The sequence below is a fragment of the Haplochromis burtoni genome, unplaced genomic scaffold, assembly GCF_018398535.1.
Source record: "Haplochromis burtoni strain Fernald_Lab_line unplaced genomic scaffold, NCSU_Asbu1 Contig_85, whole genome shotgun sequence".
In the NCBI taxonomy this organism is placed as follows: domain Eukaryota; kingdom Metazoa; phylum Chordata; class Actinopteri; order Cichliformes; family Cichlidae; genus Haplochromis; species Haplochromis burtoni.
Genome location: NW_024582446.1, coordinates 125,105 through 147,046, shown reverse-complemented (window position 1 = coordinate 147,046; position 21,942 = coordinate 125,105). Strand labels below are relative to the sequence as shown.

General features: G+C 39.1%; 2 protein-coding genes across 4 annotated transcripts; both read left to right on the top strand.

Annotated features, from left to right (window-relative positions):
* The first annotated feature begins 51 nt into the window (after positions 1-51).
* kif3cb (kinesin family member 3Cb) lies at positions 52-6,230 on the top strand. The gene is made up of 8 exons (XM_005925979.3): positions 52-1,803; positions 1,913-2,014; positions 2,098-2,220; positions 2,499-2,617; positions 3,146-3,262; positions 3,852-3,966; positions 4,950-5,125; positions 5,412-6,230. The coding sequence occupies exons 1-8, from the start codon at positions 406-408 to the stop codon at positions 5,560-5,562; spliced, it is 2,301 nt and encodes a 766-aa protein (XP_005926041.1). The 5' UTR covers positions 52-405; the 3' UTR covers positions 5,563-6,230.
* A 134-nt stretch (positions 6,231-6,364) lies between these two features.
* asxl2 (ASXL transcriptional regulator 2) lies at positions 6,365-21,253 on the top strand. Of its 3 annotated transcripts, XM_005925975.2 has the most exons (13): positions 6,365-6,546; positions 8,257-8,339; positions 8,545-8,547; positions 9,262-9,370; positions 9,598-9,739; positions 12,781-12,899; positions 13,790-13,910; positions 14,198-14,257; positions 14,855-15,015; positions 15,286-15,382; positions 15,494-15,599; positions 16,920-17,652; positions 17,966-21,253. In XM_005925975.2, exons 1-13 carry the CDS (start codon positions 6,490-6,492, stop codon positions 19,760-19,762), a joined length of 3,588 nt encoding a protein of 1,195 aa, XP_005926037.1. In that variant the 5' UTR covers positions 6,365-6,489; the 3' UTR covers positions 19,763-21,253. The 3 variants fall into 3 exon arrangements, with proteins under 3 accessions (XP_005926037.1, XP_005926038.1, XP_005926040.1); XM_005925976.2 differs by lacking the exon at positions 8,545-8,547; XM_005925978.3 differs by lacking the exons at positions 6,365-6,546; positions 8,257-8,339; positions 8,545-8,547; positions 9,262-9,370; positions 9,598-9,739 and adding an exon at positions 9,746-12,060.
* The last annotated feature ends 689 nt before the right edge of the window (positions 21,254-21,942 follow it).

The window sequence follows — 21,942 nt, the reverse complement described above, 5'->3', positions numbered from 1 at the left end:
GAGCCGCGTCTGTGGGCCACAAGGTTTGCTGAAATCTAATTCGTTGCGCAAGTCACATGTCTTATTTCCATTGTCCGCAGAGCAGGGTGTGTACCGGGGACGTGTGGGCTGGGTCTGGATGGATGGATATTCTGTGGGGGGGTTTTTCCCCTCTTCATCAGCCTCCTCTACAAGCTTGTGACATCGCCTCTTTTCTGAGAGATGCTCGGGGCGGAGGAGACGCTGCGGTCATCGGTGGGTGGTGAAAGCGGCTCACATGAGGCGTGTCTGACTTGTTTGCCTTTCTTCACTAAATAAAATGGGAGTTGCTGCACCTGTACGGAGAAGAGAAATTATGTGGACTCAGCGCGAGATAATTGCTTTTTTAACGTGGTGAGGTGACGTTAGCTTTTTTTTTAAGATAAAATGTCCAAAACCAAACATTGTGAGGCGGTCAGGGTAGTGGTCCGCTGCCGGCCGTTCACCAGGAGAGAAGAGATAGCGGGGTCTGAAAACATTTTAGAGATGGATGACAAACTGGGGCAGATCACCATCAGGAACCCGAAGGCACCACCTGATGAGCCAATGAAAGTATTCACGTTTGATTCTGTTTACGGATGGAATTCAAAGCAAAGCGACATTTATGACGATGCGGTGAGACCTTTGGTGGAGTCCGTCCTCCAAGGCTTCAACGGGACTATATTTGCTTACGGACAAACTGGGACAGGTAAAACCCACACCATGCAAGGGGTTTCAAACGACCCAGAGAGGAGAGGTGTCATACCTAATTCATTTCAGCACATTTTCACACAAATATCCAGAACCCAGAATCAGAAATACCTGGTGAGGTCATCCTATCTCGAGATCTACCAGGAGGAAATCCGAGACCTGCTGTGCAAAGATAACAACAGGAAACTGGAACTTAAAGAAAGCCCAGACTTTGGCGTGTATGTTAAAGACCTGTCCTCAGTGGTGACCAAGAATGCAACAGAGATTGAACATGTGATGAACATAGGCAACCAGTCCAGGTCTGTGGGATTCACCAACATGAATGAACGCAGCTCTAGGTCTCATGCAATTTTTGTCATCACTGTGGAGTGCAGCGAAGTAGGGCCAGACGGTGAGGACCACATCCGAGTTGGGAAGCTGAATATGGTTGACCTGGCTGGCAGCGAGCGCCAGAGCAAGACAGGCGCCAAGGGGAAGCGTCTGAAGGAAGCTGCCAAAATCAACCTGTCCCTTTCTGCGCTGGGGAATGTCATTTCAGCTCTGGTGGATGGGAAGAGCACCCATGTCCCGTATAGAGACTCCAAACTGACCCGCTTGCTCCAGGACTCCCTGGGTGGCAATGCAAAGACTGTCATGATAGCAACAGTGGGGCCTTCGCACAAGAATTTTGATGAATCCCAGGCCACGCTGAGATACGCCAGCAGAGCCAAGAAAATAAAGAACAAACCACGGATTAATGAGGACCCCAAAGATGCCCTGCTGAGGGAGTTTCAGGAGGAGATCGCACGCTTGAAAGCTCAGCTAGAGGAGCGGGGGATGCTTGCAAAAGAGAGAAGAAGGAGGAGGAATAGCAAAAGATTGAGTAAAAGTTTGGCTGGCATGGAGGAGGACGTCCTTAGAGAGAGGGATGCTGATGTGTGGAAGACTGTTGAAGAGGAACCAGATGGGAACTTGAAAGATGCAGGTGACATCCCAATAGTCCTGGCTTGCCAGGGAAGCAGTGAAAAGCTAAAGCACCTGAATGAAAACAGAAGAAGCGTGGAGGACATGCAGTGGGATCAAGATTCTGTGGAGAAGATCATAGAGAAATATAAGGTATTGTAAGTGTGAAACCAGTGAATTAATCAGTAAAATTTCAGATTAACGAGACACTGGTGGAACAAAAGAAATCTGCATAAATAATTAATTGCATCTTTGTTCACAGGCCATGGAGAGCAAACTGTTAGTTGGGGGAAAGACTATAATCGATCACACCAATGAACAACAAAAAATGCTTGAGCAGAAGAGACAAGAAATTGCAGAACAGGTTATTAATTGCGTCTAAAATCAAATCAATAATAAAGAAACTTTTTTGTTGCTTTTATTCAGCTTGGAATGCTTAATTTGCAGATAAGACAAGAGCGAGAGATCCAACAGCAGATGATGCTGCAGGATGAGGAGACCGTGGAAATGAAAGAAACATACTCCTCCCTGCAGCAGGAGATCGAACTTAAGACAAAGAAGCTGAAAAGAGTAAGATGACTCACCCACTAATGCGTCCCAATGGCATTATTGGAAAATCAATTAACTATTAGTCTTATTTACTATAAACAATCCTTTTTACACAGACAATGTCAGTAAAATACTTAGTACAGATTAGCCATTGTTATTGTGCGCTTAAATTTGAGGTTTTAATGACTTTTCTTGTGCGGGGGTATTTTACATTTGCATAAACCATCACTGTTTTCATGCAAACATTTTGCTACTCCAGGTTTCGTGATGCAGACCTCTGTTCTGTCCTTTCTGTACAGTTGTGTACCAAACTACAGGTACTGAAGAGAGAGATGAAAGAAATCATTGACGAACACATCACAACAAGACAGGAACTTGAACAGACGCAGAATGAGCTCACCCGAGAGCTCAAGTACAAGTAAGTAGTACATAAAACATACATGATGGAATTTTTCTTTTTAGAAAGAAAGAAGAAAGAAATCCACCCAATTTTGGCTATAATGCATTTTTATTTGGCAAGTTTTATTTGATAAACGAATAAACTTTTTCATGATTTGGGGTCTTTAGCTTTGTTCTTTCTTAGTCATCAGGAATGCAAATTATTCATGCATGCTTGTAACCAAGATAATATTTTTTGTTGTTCATTGGTGCAACTTGTTTTAGACCTCACCTGGAGATATACAATCTAAGCTTTTAAATTTTACGCCATCATTGAGGTGTCTTCCTGTTATACTGTATCACTATAATATCATTAATATATATCAAGTTAAACAGATGTCTCACCTTCATTCAAAACAACAATTATCTAAAGGTACTCTAAGACTATCCTAATGAAACACACATATGCCCAAGTTTTTGTTTCCATTTTACACCATTTTATACAGGAATTTAATTTGTATTATTTTGGCTGATTTCAATTTGCACCCGCTTGTCTTCTGTATTACAGATATCTCTTGATTGAGAATTTTATACCTCCCGAGGAAAAGAACAAAATTATAAATAGGCTGTACTTTGACAGCGAGGAGGACCAGTGGAGACTCCGACCAGTTATTCCATCAGAGAGGTCAGTAAATTAAATATCTGTATCTGTAAATGGTACATTAAAGAAAGAACATTCTCATAAAGAAATTGTGAGCACGCAAGAAATCCATCACTGAAACAGAAAAACACCAGCCGCTGTGTACCTGGAATGTGTAAGGTTTTAAATAAGGGATATACATGTGCTTTTTCTACTGTAGCTATTAGAGTTCTTTTGATCTGCAATAGATATTTTAGCACTTCATATACTGACTATATTGATAGAATTTGTGTCTAAATTATAACATCTAACAGCATATCTGGTATTTTTCAGCCACAATAATTTTAGCTACCACTGGGAGTCACTAAAGTAAAAAAAAAAATCCTTCACATGACAATGGCTCTGGTCTTAATGATTACAGATAATGATATATTATGAATTCTCATGAATCTGGTGTATTTTTATTTCCTAACCTGGGACATTTGCCATGTTGAGAAATATTACAAGCTAATTAGCTGGCTATCTATGGGGAACATGGGTCTCAAAAAGGTTTACATCTCAGGTGACATCCACCCTAAGTGTATTTAACTGCAGAAATTCATCCTTTCCTATGTTTTTTTTTTTTTTTTTCCAGTACACCCACTCAGGTCAGGAGAAGGCCTCTCTCAGCTTTGGGTTACAAGAGGCCAGTCAGCCAATATGCACAGATGGCTGTTGCCACAGCTACCGGGGCCCCATCTCGATACCAGGTCAGTGTTTGGAAATTCACAAGGCCAGTTGGCAGAAACAGCAGCGAAACAGGGAAGTTGTGATCTAATTTCCATTTTCATGTTCACAACCACCAACCTTTGCTGAAGGATGCGGAGACCATTGTAGCCATGGAAACTATTCACAGATTTAACTTTCGCATCTTTAGCCAGTGAGCCATTATTGTAAGAAAGCATACAGTTTACATTTCAGAAGAATCACTCATCACTCTATGGCTGTTTAATGTTTCATGTTTTATCAGTGTTAAGATACTGTTAATAAGACATTAAAGAGCAGAAGCTTTACAACAGAAGCCTTTACTGGAAAGGGAGAAAACTATTTGCATAAAATGATGGAAGGTTTTTGGTGTGCAACAGTTGCAGACCATTTTTGAATCGCAAAGAATTTGGCTGGGTCCAAACTTTTAACTCTGCATCTAGGCATCACTTCAACTAATTCATGTCACTGGATTGGATCTATGTCTGTGGCGTTGGTGTTTTATGGAGTCTTTTTAATGCAGTTGTCTGGTAAATATTATAGCTGTCTGATTAAGTGTACTAACAGACTGTTAGAAATATCTGATTACCTGATAGCCATCTTGTTTAAATATAGACAGGTATTTTACAGCAGTGGTCTTTAACACCAGGTTCTCAGTTCAAATACACTCACGGCAGGGAAGACCAGTCAGCACCATGGAAGAGTCTAACACTGATTTCAGGCTGTGCAGCACAACCAAGGAGTAATAACCACCATAGGGATCATATTGATATCCTTATATCCAGCAAAACGAATATTTTTATAAGGATTGCATCAGTGTCAAGGTAACCCAACATTAGACTGAGCTGGGATATCTTGGTCTCTTGTGACTGTTCAGATTAAATCTAATGTGCTTCTCCATGGAAACTGGCTTAGAGTAGAGGCTGGGTTTTTTTGTGCAAGTAAATGTGTTTTTTAACTACATTTTTATTGTTGTATGTCCTTACAGGCTGAGAACATCATGCTTTTGGAGTTAGACATGTCTCCCCCAACCATGTTCATGTTAAATCTTGATGGTACTCACCTGGAGAGAGCCTTTACACCGAGGCTAATACACGATCCCCTGGCAAATGTTTTCTTTAGAGAAAGGACTGCATCACCAAGGGTCAGGAAATCTAAGTCCTGGTAAGAGAACAGCAAGTAGATAATTTCTTTATTTATGGCTCTAACTGAATTTTGCAGCAAAATTTTAGAAGAATAATTTTGTAATTTTGTCTTCAGTTTTCCTCTTTAATAAATTGGATTTCCTGAAAACATGTCCATGCACTTTACCATACATTGCACCATTCTGCTTTAAATACAATTCACATATTTTGTTTTGTTTTTTCATATCTCACCTATTAAATCTTGTGCATCATTCTGTGATATTAAAGATTAAAATATAGTCAGTGGTTTTTGCAATGGTTTGCAGGTATCAGGCACCACAAGCAGCATCTGTCACATCATCTTCTTCGTCCACCACTCTGACATCAGAACTTCAGAACTTCTCTCCGTCTCAGCGACAAAGACCTTCCTCAGCTGCCTATCTTCCACTGGGAAGTCCAACTCAGACAAGCCCCTGATTTATGTCGATTACACCTGTACTGTAGGGCCGGCCTTAATTAATGGTGGCACCAGTAACGTCTGGGAGAGATGGGGGGGGTGGCTATATGTCTTGACTTTAGATTGCTTTAAGTTCTCTTATGCAAAACGGTGAAGTAAGCATGTGTTCAGCTTAACCCAGAAGTTAACCTTTATTGATTTTTTTCAAATGCCTGACTCTTAAAAGTGATAGTTTGCTGTCTGGCTTAATAAGATTTGGCTTTTTTCTTTGTTGCCTAAGCCATGCAATTTTCTTGGCTTACACTGCCCTATCAAAATAGCACAGACGAGGCTTCCAGGCTTTTTTCAGCTAATAGGGGTGTATTTTAGTCCAGTTTGTATTTACTGAATCTGTCCCCCACCCCCAATGAGAACACTTAAATACTTTTTTTTTTCTGTTTAGCCATATATCAGTCTTTGCCAAAACACTGAAGGGTAATGGAGGTGGGGGGAGTGTCTGCAAGACCACTTTGGTTTAGCCTGTATGCTTGATGAATTGTTGCTTCAGTTTGTAGCCAGTGTAATTGTAAGCCAAAAATGTGAAGAAAGCTTGCAGTGCTCTCTATATCAGCTGCCTTATTTTTTCATAGTTGTGAAATTGTGCAAAGTCCATTTGCTTACACATGAAAATAAAGAGACTTAAACAGTCTTAAACTCATTATTATATATATATATATATATATCCTCCTTTCTCGTCATAATTGCAGCTGGCAAATGTGTAAATACATGTGGGAAAGTTGAGGACTTGGAATGACAGCTACATACAGTAAGATGACGTTTCTTTTAGAGTCACATGACTCTTTTACAGTAAGTCCAACATGGCAGACGGAGTGGATCTTACGCGGTAACTAAAGCAACATTTTAACTGAAACAGAAATTGAAGACTACTCTGCAACAGGACATTCGCAATGAGGGAGAGACAGAAGAAGAAGAAGGGGAGGACGTGGGCGGAAGCAGCGAAAACGGTATTCTTGGTGTTTTATGTAGCGTTTGTTGTGGTTGTTTTCCTTGAACGCTCCCACTTGTACAACTGTGTTTATGAGTTCACGACCTGCTGGTGAAGATGAAATGTTGCGTGCACCGCGCAAGGCCTGTGTTGACGGTTCGACATTTGGAAAGACCGCTGTCACTACTAGCCTTGTAGCTTTCATCAAGTGGCACCTCAAAGCATAAATACAGCGAAATAAATATAAGTCATGTGCACCCAAGCATGCCTCTGAACCCACTGTATGTGTTTTGTGGGGATAGTAAGGCTGACAGGTCTCGTAGGATATTAAGTCCAATGAAGTAACCGTGAAGTAATCACGCCAATGTTGCGCGCTAGCGCGACTAGCATGGGCTAACGCCTGCTAACGCAACTCTGTTCGTCAACAAGTTTGATTTGTATTATTTGGAAATAAACCACTACAAAACCTCCTGTTTCCGTAGTTAAAGCAACCCAAGAGCAAACTACTTAACTACAAAATCGATGACAAAGTCCGTCTAGTCATGCTAGCGTTTTGCAAGAGTACAATATATGTTGTTAGCATTGAGCTAGCTGACAGCATAGCATGCTAACGAGTATAAAATTATCAAAACGTCCAATAGTAATTTATAATTTAAGCACATTGCAATCGGCTGTAACGCCTTGCGTTAGTTTCATACAGGTATTTACACTTAATAGTTTGCGCACAGCGTGTAGTATGCTAACTGCATAGAAAATAAATAGCGATAACGTTTGTAGGACTCAAAGTTATGTTTCATTGCAGTGCTCAAAACACTAGCTAAAGTAATTCAAGGCTTTTCGAGAGGGTTTGGGAAAAGTGTAAGCGCTACATCTTAAGGTCACCCATAGTAGTTTTTTTAAATTACCGATTTAAAGTTGCTGATATGTTGTTGTTGTTGTTGTTATTATTATTATACTGTTATGAGAAGCTTTTATTGTCATGTTTTTTTTTTCAGCCAACACTCAGAGAAGTGAGATGTTACAGCATAAGGTGGTGCATCCACCTCAAACCCAAATGAAACTTTAATTTACCACCCCTTATTTATTACTAGACGGATTCTGTGCATTTTCTCCAGAGATTGCAAAATATTCATGCCAAATATATTTCTAATAGTGGAAAAAAGAAAGAAATACAAAACACAACTGTGCTGTGCTTGTTGACTGGATCATTTTAACCATAATACAAACTAGTTGAGTTTTTGCATAAATTGCTCAGGCTTTAAGCTAAGATTGAGGAAATCGTCCTGGATCAGGCAAGTCTTGCATCGAAAATCAATAAAAATCAAGACAAAAACCCTAAAAAGGCACACAGTCATTAGAACAAATAACAATTAGTAGATTAAAAAAAAGCTTCAAAACCTTTGCCACTTCTCTGTCAGTCAGTCATGAGCACTTTGCAGTTTAACTGACAGAGAAACAAATGGATATTTACAGTGGTTATACTTACATAAGGGGAGCCTGTACCTCCTACTACAGATAAAATCCTGTTAGCTTGCCGAACAGTACAGAAATATCTTGGTGAGTGAGGAGTGTTGTTCCTATGGTTATTTATTTTAATTTAATTTTACTGATGTGTAAAAAATGTGATATCTTTAATGAAGTAACCTTTGGGCTGCCTCTTAATTTCTGAATATTTTTCCTTTAAATAATCTATCAGCAAAATATAATCATCTGCATTTTTATTTTCTAGGTTCTGGAGAAGTACCCTAATACACCTATGAGCCATAAAGAGATCTTGCAAGTGATCCAAAGAGAAAGACTTAAGGAAATAAGGTACACAGGTCCTTGTTGTCATAGCTTTGGAGCTGCAGATACACTTCATATCTGAGACATTTTCATGAGAGCACAACAGGTGTCATCTGTCATTTCTCAGCTGCTCATATCATGTGCCTTTTTGTTATTCACATAGTCACAGTTACTTTACTCAATTAATAATTGTTTTATTTCTTTTTGTTTCACTTTCACTATTCTCATCCAGAAGGTAAGAAAAAGTAGCCCCCACCGCTTATCTTAACAAACTCACAGCAATGCAGGTTTGTTTGGAGTTGCCTTTTTGCATGTTAATAGGAATAACATGTTCTAGGTGAGGTTGCATAAAAATGCAATGCTACGTTCATAGTTTGAGCTTCCACAGCCACCTGTTGCATAAAAATTACATTTTCATTTTTTTTCCGATTAATTAACAAAATAAAAATTAGAAATATTTAAGCATAACTAGAGTAATTTCCCAAAAATTAAAAATAGACTTTTATTTTTTCTGGTAATTATATTGTTCAAAGCCTTATGTGTTATACTGTGTAAAGCAGCACAAATGCAATTTGACCAAAAAAAAAAGTAAGGTTCAATTTGTCAGTCTAGATTTGTGCATGACTTAAGCAAAGCTTGACAGATTACTTTTTTTGCAACAGGCATTTTTATGTCAGACCCCTTTATTCTGTGAATATCGGTCCATCACTTTAATTAGATGAGCAGTGGATCAGTTTTCTGCAGCTGATTTCTCATAAAGCACAGAGCAAATTTCCCCTCTAACTGCACTGATGCAAATCTGACCTAAACTCACACATGTTTTCCTGATGCATGATAGCAGCTTCTCCCAAGTTACCAGACCAACCTCTCCCCTTCCTTCGTCTTTTCCCAGCCATCTGATTTATGGGGGAACAGATGTGTAAACTGTGTTTTTCCTCTTGTGATCCAGCGGAACTTCACCACTGGCGTGTCTGAATGCAATGCTGCACACGAACTCTCGTGGTGAGGAGGGAATCTTCTACAAAGTTCCGGGCAGAATGGGAGTCTACACATTAAAGGTTTGTGAGACACAAGGCACTGTTTATTACTCAGCCAATACAGGAAAAAAGAACTAGCACATGTTTTTCTTTGCTAATTGCAGCTTTTCGGGTACCTGGACACAAATTAAGTTATGAATGTACATGCTGTAACTGGTCATTTTCTTATTTACTTCTGCTTAACTGTTCCTCCGCTCTGTTTCCTGCATAAAAATAACATGGAGTCTTTTGCTCTGTTTTTCATATAGAAGGACATCTCAGATGTGGTGAAGGAGCTGTCGGAAGAGGGCTCTGAGGAGAGCAGTGACAATCTTTCTGACTCTCGAAGCTCAGAAAACAACAGTAGTGCTATCAGTCAAGAGGGCAGGAGAGGAAGGTGGATGCGAAGAGGTATTGTGCCCTTGCATACAGGTTCTTTAATTAACTTACACATGACCATAAATTTTAAAGTCACTTGTTTGCAATGAGTTTCCAGACATTTCTTTGTTGCAAGATAATTTGGTCCTACCTTTACCGCTACAACATTAATATGTGCTGTCTGTTTGTAATCTAATTTGTAATTATGGCTTTTAAAAAAAAAAAAAAAAAGTACTCATTGTAATTATCATAACTCACCATTGCATTGAAATACTTCATAACACAAAAATGTGTGCTTTATATGAAGTATTTTTTATTTAGCTAAGAATGATGAAGATTTTAGCTGTAACTGTGAATTAACATAATTGATGTAAAGCAGTAAATTCCGTTAAAGTAAATATTTGATAAGCAGGCTACTCATCATCACATTTCAGACATGCCAAAAATTTAGTTGTACCTGTAGTCTCAAATACAGTTTTGGTAGGTCTTTTAGTTTTAAGTGTTCACCAGGAATTCTCAGAGGGTAAGAAAATCATATTCTATCAATATGTAATGAATATTTGTTTTTTAACTTGTGACAGCAGACTGCTCAAACATTATGGTCCAAGTCAGTGTATGAACTGTACCAGTGCATACTTGTAGTGGATGAAATTTGCAGCTGTAATTTTGAAATGCACTGCAGGATGGCTGATTTACTCTACTGAATAGTAGACTACAGAGTGAATAAATGGGCAGTTTGAACAGTCAGATTGTCTGCCATGAAGAAAGGGTCTCATTCTTAATAGCTCGATTACATGTTTAGCTTATATTTCCTGCAGATTTCAAACAAAATTATCCATCCATCTTCCTCTGCTTATCCAATTTCGGGTTGCAGTGGGGCTGGAACCTAATCCAGCTATTACAGATGAAAGGTTGGGTACACCCTAAACAGGTTGCCAGTCTATCGCAGAGCTAGTTGATGGAGCCACACAACCATTTGTGCTCACATTCAACATTACACCTTAGATTTCCAGTATAACTAACTCAAACTAGCTAACCTGGTTAAGCTAGTTTTAGTTGCATGTCTTTGGACTATGGAAGGAAGCTGGAGTTTGCAGTGAGAAGCTGATTTTAGATATGAAATCTAATTAACTTTTGCGCATAAGATTTTGGAAGTACCCATCATATTCTTTTAACACTTGAATATCATTATAATGTATCAGTGCAATCTCTGGAATGTTAACTATTTCCCATTAAAACAGTTTTAATGTGGGTTTTTTTTCCTGAAAATAAACAAGAAGGTGATATGAGAGACACAATAAAGCACATTTTCAGCGCACTTAAAAATGTTTGAGGCACTTGGTTTTTTGCTTGTATATCTGTCTCTCCTTGCAAGAATTAACAGTAATCACCCTTCATCCTCGGATTAAATTTTTCCTGATATCAGTTTTCCATCACTTTAATATCTTGATTAAATTTTTCACCATGCTCATCACTGACATCGCTCAGATTTGATGGAAAGAACGTTGACAAAACAATAACATCATATCATTAACTGATATGATTTCAGCATGTTAAACACAAGTTCTCTGCTCTGAGATTGCCAAGAAAATTCTGGCTACTTGCACAAATGTTTCCTATGCTGCTGATCCAGCTGGCTACAATTTCCTTTCAAACTCATTGTCAAGCATCAGTTCACGGATTTCAGGACTAACAAAAACATCTTTGTTGATTTTGGCTTCACTTTTCTCGAGACCAAACTTACATCTTAAATGTTGAAACACATTGCTGTGTGTGTTCAGTCATCCCAGTTGTCCAGTACTTGGAATGGCTTAACCAGATGAAAATGGTTTTCAGATTTGGGGTCAAAAAGTACATTTTGAAAAACAAAACACTTGTTGATCAGTGTTATAGATTTGAAATATGTCACCATTATCTAACTTCCAGACCACCTATATAGATTAACAGTGAATACTACTTAATAAAGCACTGAAATGTCTTTACTAACTCCTTAAACACCTTTAGATGCAACCCCTGTTGACGTTTATTAAAGAGTGAGCGTGTGTTTTTTGCTGAAGTGTCATCACTGTTCATCAGTCAACAGAGAAGGAAAAAACCCCATCAACAGATCATAATGCAATAATGTTTGGCTTTTTTTTTTTTTTAGGTGATTGTAGCTGATTGGTTATGCCAGTTAGAGTTAACACCCCCCTGTCAGCTGATGATGTAGGTTATTGTGGAAACACCGGAAACTAGCTCAAGTCGCATTAGACATGCCAAGTTGGAAAGTGGTTTTACCACAAACATAAAATACACCACCTCATCAAAAACATTTCCTGGAATACACGCAGCACTGAACATGATGATAGCGAAAGGTGGGTTTTATCTTTGAGCTTTACTTTGTCCTTAATGCTGTCTGATAATTGTTCACCAAGAGCCTGCTGGCAGTGCACAACAGCCACATTACAACGGTTTCTGATCTTTTGTGATTCTGTGGGGTTAAGATATTGCTTTATTGTGAAATGAACACCTGATTGTGCCTGATTACAATGCGGTTTGAGAGAGGGAGCTTTTCATCAAGTGCCAATTATTTTGTTTTCCTCAGGTTGTGGTCTTACCGATTCTTATTATTTCTCACTGCCACTTGAATAACTTAAGTGACGGTTAAAACAGGAAACTGATTTTTCTCAGTATGACCCGTGACCACTTCCTCATTATGCACAACTTAAAAGTACCAAGCAAATAACCTTGGTTTACAGCTGAGTAGGAGGGCTCTGATATTGCTTTATTTTTGAAATAATCGATGCAAAGGACTGCAAAGTCAAATGCAAATTAGGCAGCACTGGGAAGGAACTGCTGCAGAATGTAGAAAGATGTTCTGTAAGAAACAGAAGGCAGATAGTAGGAGGGGGATTGTTCTGAAGTTGAGCTCATTTTTAACAATACGATATTTTAGTAAGGTAATGTAATCTGCTTCTTTGTCTACAGAATTGGTTTCAGTTTCGCCAAAACAAAAGCACAATGTTATAAAGTCTGCACACCGCCCTCAGGAAATGTATTTGGTAACATCTGTTTTGTGCTTCTGTATTTCATAGTTCCCTCCAAGCTGCAGTCACAGCCGTCGTCTCCACAGCCTCGATGCTCGTCGCCGTCTGTCCCCACCAGTAAGCTCATCTCTCCCTCGCAGAAACACAGCAAGAAAGCTTTGAAACAGGTACAGCAAACAACATATATTTCTTGTTGTTTTTCTTTTTTAAACATACATTTAAGTTGTTAACTTATCCTCCCTACTCAGATGAGTAACATGAGTTCCTGCCACACCCCACTCCCATATAAATCACTCCCTCTGTGTTCTGCACTATGCAAATCCACCCTTTTGTTTTTACATCGGTATACAGAGTGTGGAGTCTTAGACTTGGGCTCTTTTTGGGCTACAATGAGCAATTAAATTTGTATGATTATGTTCATTACTTTGTTTTAATTGGCAGCATATAACTCAATGGTAGTGTTTCAGCTGGTGTTCTTTGTTTTTTTTTGTTCTCTATCTGACGTCTTGCTGATTATTTCAAACATCAGGGAGAAATGCCTGTAGCTGTTTTTTTGTTGTTTTTACAGTATTAATGTTTTCAAAGAACCCATTTCCCATTGGCTGTCTTTTGCCTTTTGTGTTCCATTTAATTAGATTTAATTTGATTGCACACATTGTAATTCACTCCATCTGTGCTGGTGTGAATTTGTATTCATTATTTGGGCGTAGGTAACACTACAAGATGGCGACTTGGCTGAAACATTACTGGACGGATCTGTTTATTGTTTCCTATTTTATATCTTATTGTGGTGGACCTCCTTTCTTTGCTTCTTTAAACGTGTAGAGAAATTTGTGACAAATTTGATCTGACTTGTTCTCAGATTTACAGCAAGGCGAGGATTTATGCCTCTGTTATGCAACCTATGTTCCATTGCTCTGCTGTTATTTAGCTGTTATTTAACCAGGCAAGTGGCCCTTGGGGAGCAATTGCAGGGAAACAGAGGGTTACACATATTCACACTCTGTTTTTCTCATACTGCTGGCTATTTGTGTCTTTCTGTGTTGTTCATTTTAAGGCCCTAAAGCAGCAGCAGCAGAGAAACCAGCGTAGACAGGGGGGAATGCCAACCTCCTCCAGTCCAAGACTGCTTCTGAAAACCCTTAAAGACATGGCAGATAACATTACAACAAAAACTGGTAGGTGGTAACTCTTACATTGCCAAATTGTTGGATAGTTTACCGATGTTAATTGCATGATATTACTCACAGTTTTGTAGATAGATGATGGATAGTGATGTAGTTCTGGGAATTATCCTGTTTATTATTGCAGGTTTTTATAGCTAGACTACAAAAGGTTATGTATCATCATCATCCAAACATGACTCATATAATTGGCAGCTTTAATGTGGAAACTGAAGCAGTCAGATCTCTGGCTTTCATTTCTCAGAGCATTTCCTTTAGCTCCTCTTCTTCTTTCCAATCAGATTTATGCCACCCAGTCGTACCCAGAAAGGTTCCCCAAAGGTCCAGTCGCCTCAGTGCAGGTAATTCAGACAATTGCTTTTATTTAAATCAGTTGTGTGGAAATTTTTATGATTTAATTATAATATTTAACAGACAAAAGTTAGCAATTAGTAGTTTCCCTGTAGTCCTGCTTTGTTTTTAAGAAGCAAATAAAAATACTCTTTAGGACAGTTAGGAGCACAATGGCACACAATAACAACCTCTTAGTGTATTTTAAATCACTCCCACATTAATCAGCCTGATAGCACAAATATCCATTAGTATGCCACAAACAGTCACAGACGCACTATTAATTCATATGTGAGTGAAATTTTCTAACATCGGGTTAACCAAATTATTTACAGTAAGAATTTTTGTTTCGAGTGTTAAGAATAATCTGACAGTTGGGTTTAACTTTATATGTTCAGCTTTTCTGTGTCTGCTTGTAATCTAGAATTAATTGTCTGCATAGTTATTTCTTAGGTGTAAGTAAAATTATTCTACTTTGACAGAAAACAGTTAAGTAAAACAAATTATTTTACTACATTTAAAAGTGAACTACATAATTCACAGTTGTTTCTTTGCATTATTGAATCTCCCTTGGTTTACATCTGTTTCCTGTTTTGTTTGTATCGCAGGGCAGATAAAACGTGCCAAGTATAAAATAGACGTGGAGACGCCAGACTCTATTTTGGTTAACACCAACCTGCGAGCAATCATCAACAAGCACACTTTCTCTGTCTTGCCTCCAGACTGCCAGCAAAGGCTGGTCAAACTTCTGCCAGAAGTAGACCGCCAGGTAGCCCTAAAATTATACATATGTTATAACGTTTGCTATTTATATTACATTAAATGTAAATGTGTAAGTAAAATTGTTGCTGTGTGCAGTATCTGTCAGTCATTATTTGATATATGCCTCATAAAATATCTTTTTAATCTCTGTAAAACATTTGTATGATTCTTGATGCAAATTCTATATCATAGGCAGAATCCAAATAAGGTCAATGTACCGATGCAGTGATGTTGATCGTCATGCTGTTAGTCATAACATTGTGCCTTCTCTCCTCAGGCTTGCATGGACGGCCTTCTGAAGGTCACTAGCTCTGCCTTAAACAATGAGTTTTTCACATCAGCAGCTCAGTCTTGGAAAGACAGGCTGGCTGAGGGTTAGTTCAAAAGCTTTCATTTCATAACTGCAAAATTCAATTCACATTAAAAAAAAAAAAAGCACAACACCAAGGTTTACATTTGCTCTTTTGTGACTCTTCCATTTTTAGGGGAATTCACTCCTGAATTGCAGCTCCGAATGCGCCAAGAAATTGAGAAGGAAAAGAAAGTTGAGCACTGGAAGGAAGCCTTCTTTGAAAACTATTATGGGGAGAAGTAGGTTCTCTGTTTCATTTATAATTTCTTGATCCACTAATCCTACCTAGTTCTCATGAACTTGGACATCATACAGTATCTTGCTAATCTGTCAGTCCAGCTGTTCGGTGGTCTCCACTTGGCAGGTGAAGATCTTTAGCCCCGAATAAGTGTGTCGTAGGTTTGGGGTTGTTTAGATGACCAATTCTAATATTTTAGCTAAAATTTTAGAATCTCTGTGTTCAGGGAGAATGAGTATGAGGCATGTTTGCTTGGCTTTTCTTGTGAGGACATGTATTGGTGTTATTGCTTTCCCGAGACTCTAACCCCACCTAATCCCAAGTTTAACCATCACAAATAAGTGTGACATCTTTATCCAAACCTTAACCTAAACCAACTTCTTACTTTAACTGTAAAAAACCCCATGTCTTCACTCTCAGAAAGCCCTTTGAAGGCTTTCAAAGAAAATGAGAGCCAAAAAGAGTTCTCAGTCTTACCAAAGGTCATCTAATCCTGACCTGGCAGAGTTTTTAATAAGATATCAGGACAGGTTTTATTTAATTTTCTTTATATACTGTCCTTGGTGTCCTGTATCAAATGATGCCTGGTCTAAACAGCCATAGCACAGTCACACACACCTTCAGTTAGTTCACTTTTACAGCTGTCATCTTTTCCATCATCCTCTAGGGGAACTTTAGGGGACATCAGGAAATTATATCTACAAAAACTGGCCTAGGTTACACCCTCCCTTAGCTTGCAGTGTAGTATTTTTTTCTTAAATATCAAAAAAGACTAAAATCTTAGTACTTGTAGTATTTACAAAAGGAAAATGGAACAGTCACTTTTCTTAAGAATATTGATTGAATATCTGTTTCTAAAGGATATTTACTTTCTGTATAACATATTGGAACAGATTAACCAAACAGGGCAAAATAGTATGTCAGTGCAATGCCCAGATAGCGCTCATAAGTGTCATTCGTTTTATGGATGTATGAATTTTTTCCAACAGTTTCACTTTTAATGCACAACTTCAGATTAGATTCTGTGATTCAAAGATTTGTCATTTGTTGTCAAGTTTGTTGTTAAAAATTAAGCAATTCATAAGAAAAAGAACAGATTGAAAAGTAAAATACTACAATGAATAAAACAATACTAGCTGATTAATAGTTTTTAGTTTGTTTGGGCTATTGTCATTTTCAAAGCTCTTCTTGTGTATTTTTTTTTTAAAATAATTTAAAAGATAAGTGTTTAATGACTTTTTCCTCATTCAAGAAAGACTTAATTCATAGATTTATGGGGTTTTTTTCTCTCTTTTTCTTTGTCTCCCTTTCTATTGTACAGTTCTGGGCTCAGCTATGAGGAATCCAAAGAGCTGACAAAGGCTGATTTGAATCAGGAGTCTGCCAGGCCTCAGTCCCCCTCTCATCAGACAGGACCTGTCGCTCAAGCACTAGAGGAATCTAAGTGCACCAAGGACAGCAGCCTGACTGATGCTCCTGCAAAAGACGTAAAGCCAGCGCAGACATCGTCACAGGAGCCTCTGAAAGCACTGCCTGCTCAAAAAGAGCCTGTCTTTACTGCAGAACCCATGAAGACGCGACGCTCACAGTATGCTGAGGATCGGAAGATGAATACAACTGCAAATACTGGACTGGCAGCAGCAGTGAGAGCACCAGAGGTTGAGAAACGTGGTGAATGGAGTGCAGCATGTACAGTGCCAGAAAAGGAGCGCAAGGAAGACATGAAGGAGGAGAAAACTGAACGCTCCCAGTTGTCTGTGGACAGCAGCCCTCCACCAAAGGCTAGTTCAGAGTTGAAAGAAGTTCAGTCGGTGTCTATGGTTAAGCCTGCTGCAGAGAGCGAAGAGATCATCTCTGAGCCCAGTGGCTCCTCAGAGCCACTGAAAAGGAAATCTCTCAGTGAGATAGAGGGTGAATTAACACCAGAGAAAAGACCCCGCATGTCGTCAGTTTCTTCAGTGTCTTCATTCTCATCTGCGTCTCCCTCAGCATCATCCATATCCAGCCCTGCTACACCAACTTCAACAACAAGTCAGAGGGTTCCACCACTAAAGGTAGGAATAAATGTGGCAGCTCAAAGTCTGCTCAGATCACTCTATTTTCTGAGCGGACCTGACAGGTCTGTAGCTTTATCTTTTCAGAGTTGGGAAACTATACTTGCTGAGTATATTGTTAGTCTCACTATGCTCCAAAGACTTAGAGTTTTCCCAGTAAATCCCAGAGTTTGTTGTTTTGTACGTGTGGGAAAATAAAATAGGATACAGCTTGAAGCCTATTTATATTGTTATATGTTTTTTTTTTTATTTATATTTTTTATATATACAAATGGGAATTCATCTCCGTTTTGTTTTTTTTCCCATTTTGCAGATCCCAGTATCACGAATTCTTCCCTTGCCTGTGTCACCTAGCCAGATCTCACCGAGGACTCCCCTCCCAAGCCCACTTAGTAGCCCATGCCGTACTGGTGCTCGCACTTTGGCAGATATCAAAGCCAAAGCTCAGCTTGCCCGAGCACAACGTGCAGCAGCAGCAGCAGCATCATCTGCTTCAAAGGGGGCAGTGCCAGGCCCAGGGCCAGGTGGAGGCAGTAGTGAGCAGACACACCACTTATCCAGCCCGACATCCCCACAGGGATCTGCTAGGTTAGCAGCCACACAGTTTAGTATATCTTCTCCTTGCCAAGTGGACTCTTTTGGTCCATGTAGCCCAAACCAGTCTCAGAAGTACTTAAGCAAAACTGAAGAAAAACATACAAGTCTTTCTGCTGGTACAGTCAGTACAGGAATCCATAGCGTCCAAAAGAGTTCAAGTGTATCAGCACAACCATCATTGGTGCATGCTTCAAAGGAACAGGAAATCCCATTAACTGCTGGATCAACAACCAGAATCAGCTCCTGCATCCCTGCAAACAACCCGCTGGTCACTCAGCTTCTGCAGGGCAAAGAAGTTCCACTGGAGCAGATCCTCCCAAAACCGCTATCCAAGGTGGAAGTAAAGATGTCAAACTTCTCCTCTGGTACTATGGGAAAGGCGTCACATTCTGCTGAGCACAGGGCTGAGAAGTTCAATACATCAGGCCGAGCTGGTGTTTTCTCAGAAAACACAAAACATCACAGGGAACTTCCTGACAAGGAGACTCAGGAGCAGATCCTACAGGCTCTAATGCAGAGGAAAGTCCAACAAAGTCAGCCTTATGGAGGGGGTGTAGGGCCTCAGTCACCTCAGTACAAAGTTCAGCAACTGATGCACGCAGAAGAGCGACAGGATCAATCCAGGATTTCTGTTGGTTTTTTGGGTCGAAGGAGGATGCCAAGGCCTGCCATGACAGGACATTACCTGCTCAATGTCTCCACGTATGGCAGAGGATCAGAGAGCAGGAGACTTCACCTGTCTGCCATTCCAAACACAACTGTAACCAGCACAAAAAGGGAAACCACAGAAGCAGAGGACGCAGCCAAGGAGGACCAACCAGCCAGGAAGGTTTTTCTGTTTCCTTCTGGGGTCAAAACAGAGCAGCAAAGATGCTCAGTAGGCAAGTCTAATGAACCAGCGGGCTTTCAGCATCACTATAACATAAAGACTGAGCCTGGATCAGAGTATTTTGAAGCTGGTGGTGATAACAACAACACCAGCGCAACCACCAAAGACACCAGCCCCTTTTCTCAATCACACCGAAGGCACCTCGAACTCTGCAATAGTAATCAAGGAAACTCCGAGCCATATCTTACCCACGTGGATCCCAGTCACCAGCGGCCGACTGCCTTTCAATCCCAGAGAACACTCGATAATCAGGAACCCCCGGTAGCGTCATGCTACGGTGGCACTATCAGCATGTCCGTACCTCACACTTTGAACCGCAGCACTGCAGGCACCGGCTCTTCCACATCCTCATCAGAAGCTGATGGTGGTGGCATCCACGGGAGCGTTATGTCCTTCTCAGTGACTGTTACCACCATACCTGCTGGTCACTCATTAGACCACGGCCACCAGGGCGAGCCCTCACCTGAACAGTCATTCATTGAGGGCTCCAACATGGAGGACGTCCAGTCTAAATGCTACTGCCGACTGAAGGCAATGATCATGTGCAAGGGGTGTGGAGCTTTTTGCCATGATGACTGCATAGGCCCCTCAAAACTATGTGTCTCGTGTTTAGTGGTACGATGATATTAAATTAACAGTAACAAAAAATTGGTTAGAGTTGTATTGTCACAGCACAAAGCAGAAGCAAGTGTTTTAGAATCAGTGCATAATAGGCTGAAACATGTTAAGTCACACTCTGGAGAAAACGGCTCTAGGATCGGTTCGTTGTGGGAAAGGCAAGGATTTACACTGGATGGTCTTGTTTTTCCACTAACATCTAAGAAAAGTCGTTTTGTGCAATTGTGTCATAGAAATGCCAATCCATTTTCAATCAAATGTTGTCAGATATGTGAGAAATGAAAACTGGCAGTGTTTGCACTTGGCTAGATTAGTGTGATATATTTTTTAAAATATATATTCTAGTTTTTTTTTTTTCTTTTTGTTTTTTTTGAGGAGGGAAAATGAATGTTGCTATTTTTTTTTTAGAACATAATGACTGTTGTGCTTTAGACTGACACTTTTTATTATTGGTCCTAATCAGTTATGGTTTAACGGCAAAAAAAAGAAGAAAAAAAAGAAGAAAAAGGGCGCTAATGATAATCATTTGATGTAGAGTACCTCCTATTTGGCATTTATGCATGTGTGGCAGGGAAATGCAACTTACAGTAACTATTTTATATGAAACTGTACTTTTATTACTGAACACACTCAGATTTAAGAACTAGAAATGAGCATGTATAGTTTTAGTAAGAAGATATAGAGTGATTTTTGAATTATACTTTATATAAATCAACCTGACTTGTTTCCAAGGCAAAGAACTCGAAAACCATCTGGATATAAAGTAATAACAGTGTACAGCACTTAAAATCAAACCTAAAGAAAAGAGAATCATATATAATTCCTCTATAATCCTTGTTGGTAAATTAAGATCTTTTCACTTCCAATGAAGGTCTGAAGTCACTTCCTACTGCGTGAATCAGCATTTCCTCCCCAAAAATCAGGTTTGTGGATATGATCTCCCTTGGTGTGGGATTTCTAATGCTTGTGCGTCTGTATAGGTAAATCAGCAGTGGCAAACTTAATTTAAACACTCAAGGCGGGTGGAGAAAATGCTGACAATTTTGTTATTTTGCTGTATATACTTGCTCATGTATGGTATTTGCCTAGATGTAGAAATATTGTTATTTTATTCGTGCTGCACACCTTGCTTGAGCATAACTGGCTCTTTATTTCAAAATTTTTTTCTTTTTTTGTTTTTGTTTTTTTTTTACTGTGGAATGAAAATAGAGAAGAACAGTGAAATATGCTAAAAACAGGTACAATATGTCACCAATACATCAATAAGTGAGTGTAACACTTCACTTTAACGTGGCCTTTTTCCAGGAAATTAAGAGAGTGATCCTCTATAATACTGTGGTTGGAAGTATTGTAAAAATGATATTTGTCACATATGTATTTAATCAACAGTAATTTGTCTTTGTGATGCACAACACATTAGTGGTGTCAGCACTTGTTATAACCTTTGCAGGCCCGTTATGATGATTTTAACATTAGTGCTTAGTGCGTACTGACTTGTAAAAAGGCCACTGTGTTTGAAGTGTTATCTCCAAAAGTTTTGTGTTTTTGCTGGTTACAAATATTGACACATCTACTATATTTTAGAATCTCCTGGAGGTACAAAACACGACCTCTTTTATAGCAATTATTTCCAAGGTAGTATGCCAAAGTCACCTTAAAGAAAACAAAAAATAATCAGAAGTTGTTTTTAAATGTCTGACTAGTTAATCAAAGTAATATATTTTAATTAATATATTTTAATATAAAAGATCTATTTGCTAATTGTTTTTGACAAATCAACAGGGTATTTACTATATTAATATATTGGCTGTCCCGTTCTTTCCTATAGTGTTTTTTTTTTCTAGGCTGGACAGACCACCGTGCAGAATAATCACTTTTCAAATAGTCCAGGTATCTGATATTCTGTATGGTCCGGGTTTTTTAGTGAATCCATTGGTCTATATTTTTCAATGAAGATGTTGTCTAAAGTGTAGCTTTTACTTGTCTATTTGCATCATCACTTTATGAAAAGATAATGTTTTAATGCACCATTTAAAAGTCATTCAATTAATATAGTTTTATTTTTTATTTGGTGGGTGTGTCTTGTGGAAAGTTATTTTTGAGGGCTAGAATCTAGCAGGAGTTTCACAAGGCATAGAAATTTCACTTATTAATGACATAATGATGTTTGAGTTAGTGATACAGAT

Excerpts from the sequence above, each read along its gene's own strand:
- kif3cb (XM_005925979.3), top strand. The coding sequence starts at position 406 with ATGTCCAAAACCAAACATTGTGAGGCGGTCAGGGTAGTGGTCCGCTGC. Across the intron at positions 2,221-2,498 it reads AGACAAAGAAGCTGAAAAGA|TTGTGTACCAAACTACAGGT; the intron begins GTAAGATGACTC and ends CTTTCTGTACAG. Across the intron at positions 3,967-4,949 it reads GGGCCCCATCTCGATACCAG|GCTGAGAACATCATGCTTTT; the intron begins GTCAGTGTTTGG and ends ATGTCCTTACAG.
- asxl2 (XM_005925975.2), top strand. The coding sequence starts at position 6,490 with ATGAGGGAGAGACAGAAGAAGAAGAAGGGGAGGACGTGGGCGGAAGCA. Across the intron at positions 6,547-8,256 it reads GGGCGGAAGCAGCGAAAACG|GTTCTGGAGAAGTACCCTAA; the intron begins GTATTCTTGGTG and ends TTTATTTTCTAG. Across the intron at positions 15,016-15,285 it reads TGCCAGAAGTAGACCGCCAG|GCTTGCATGGACGGCCTTCT; the intron begins GTAGCCCTAAAA and ends TTCTCTCCTCAG.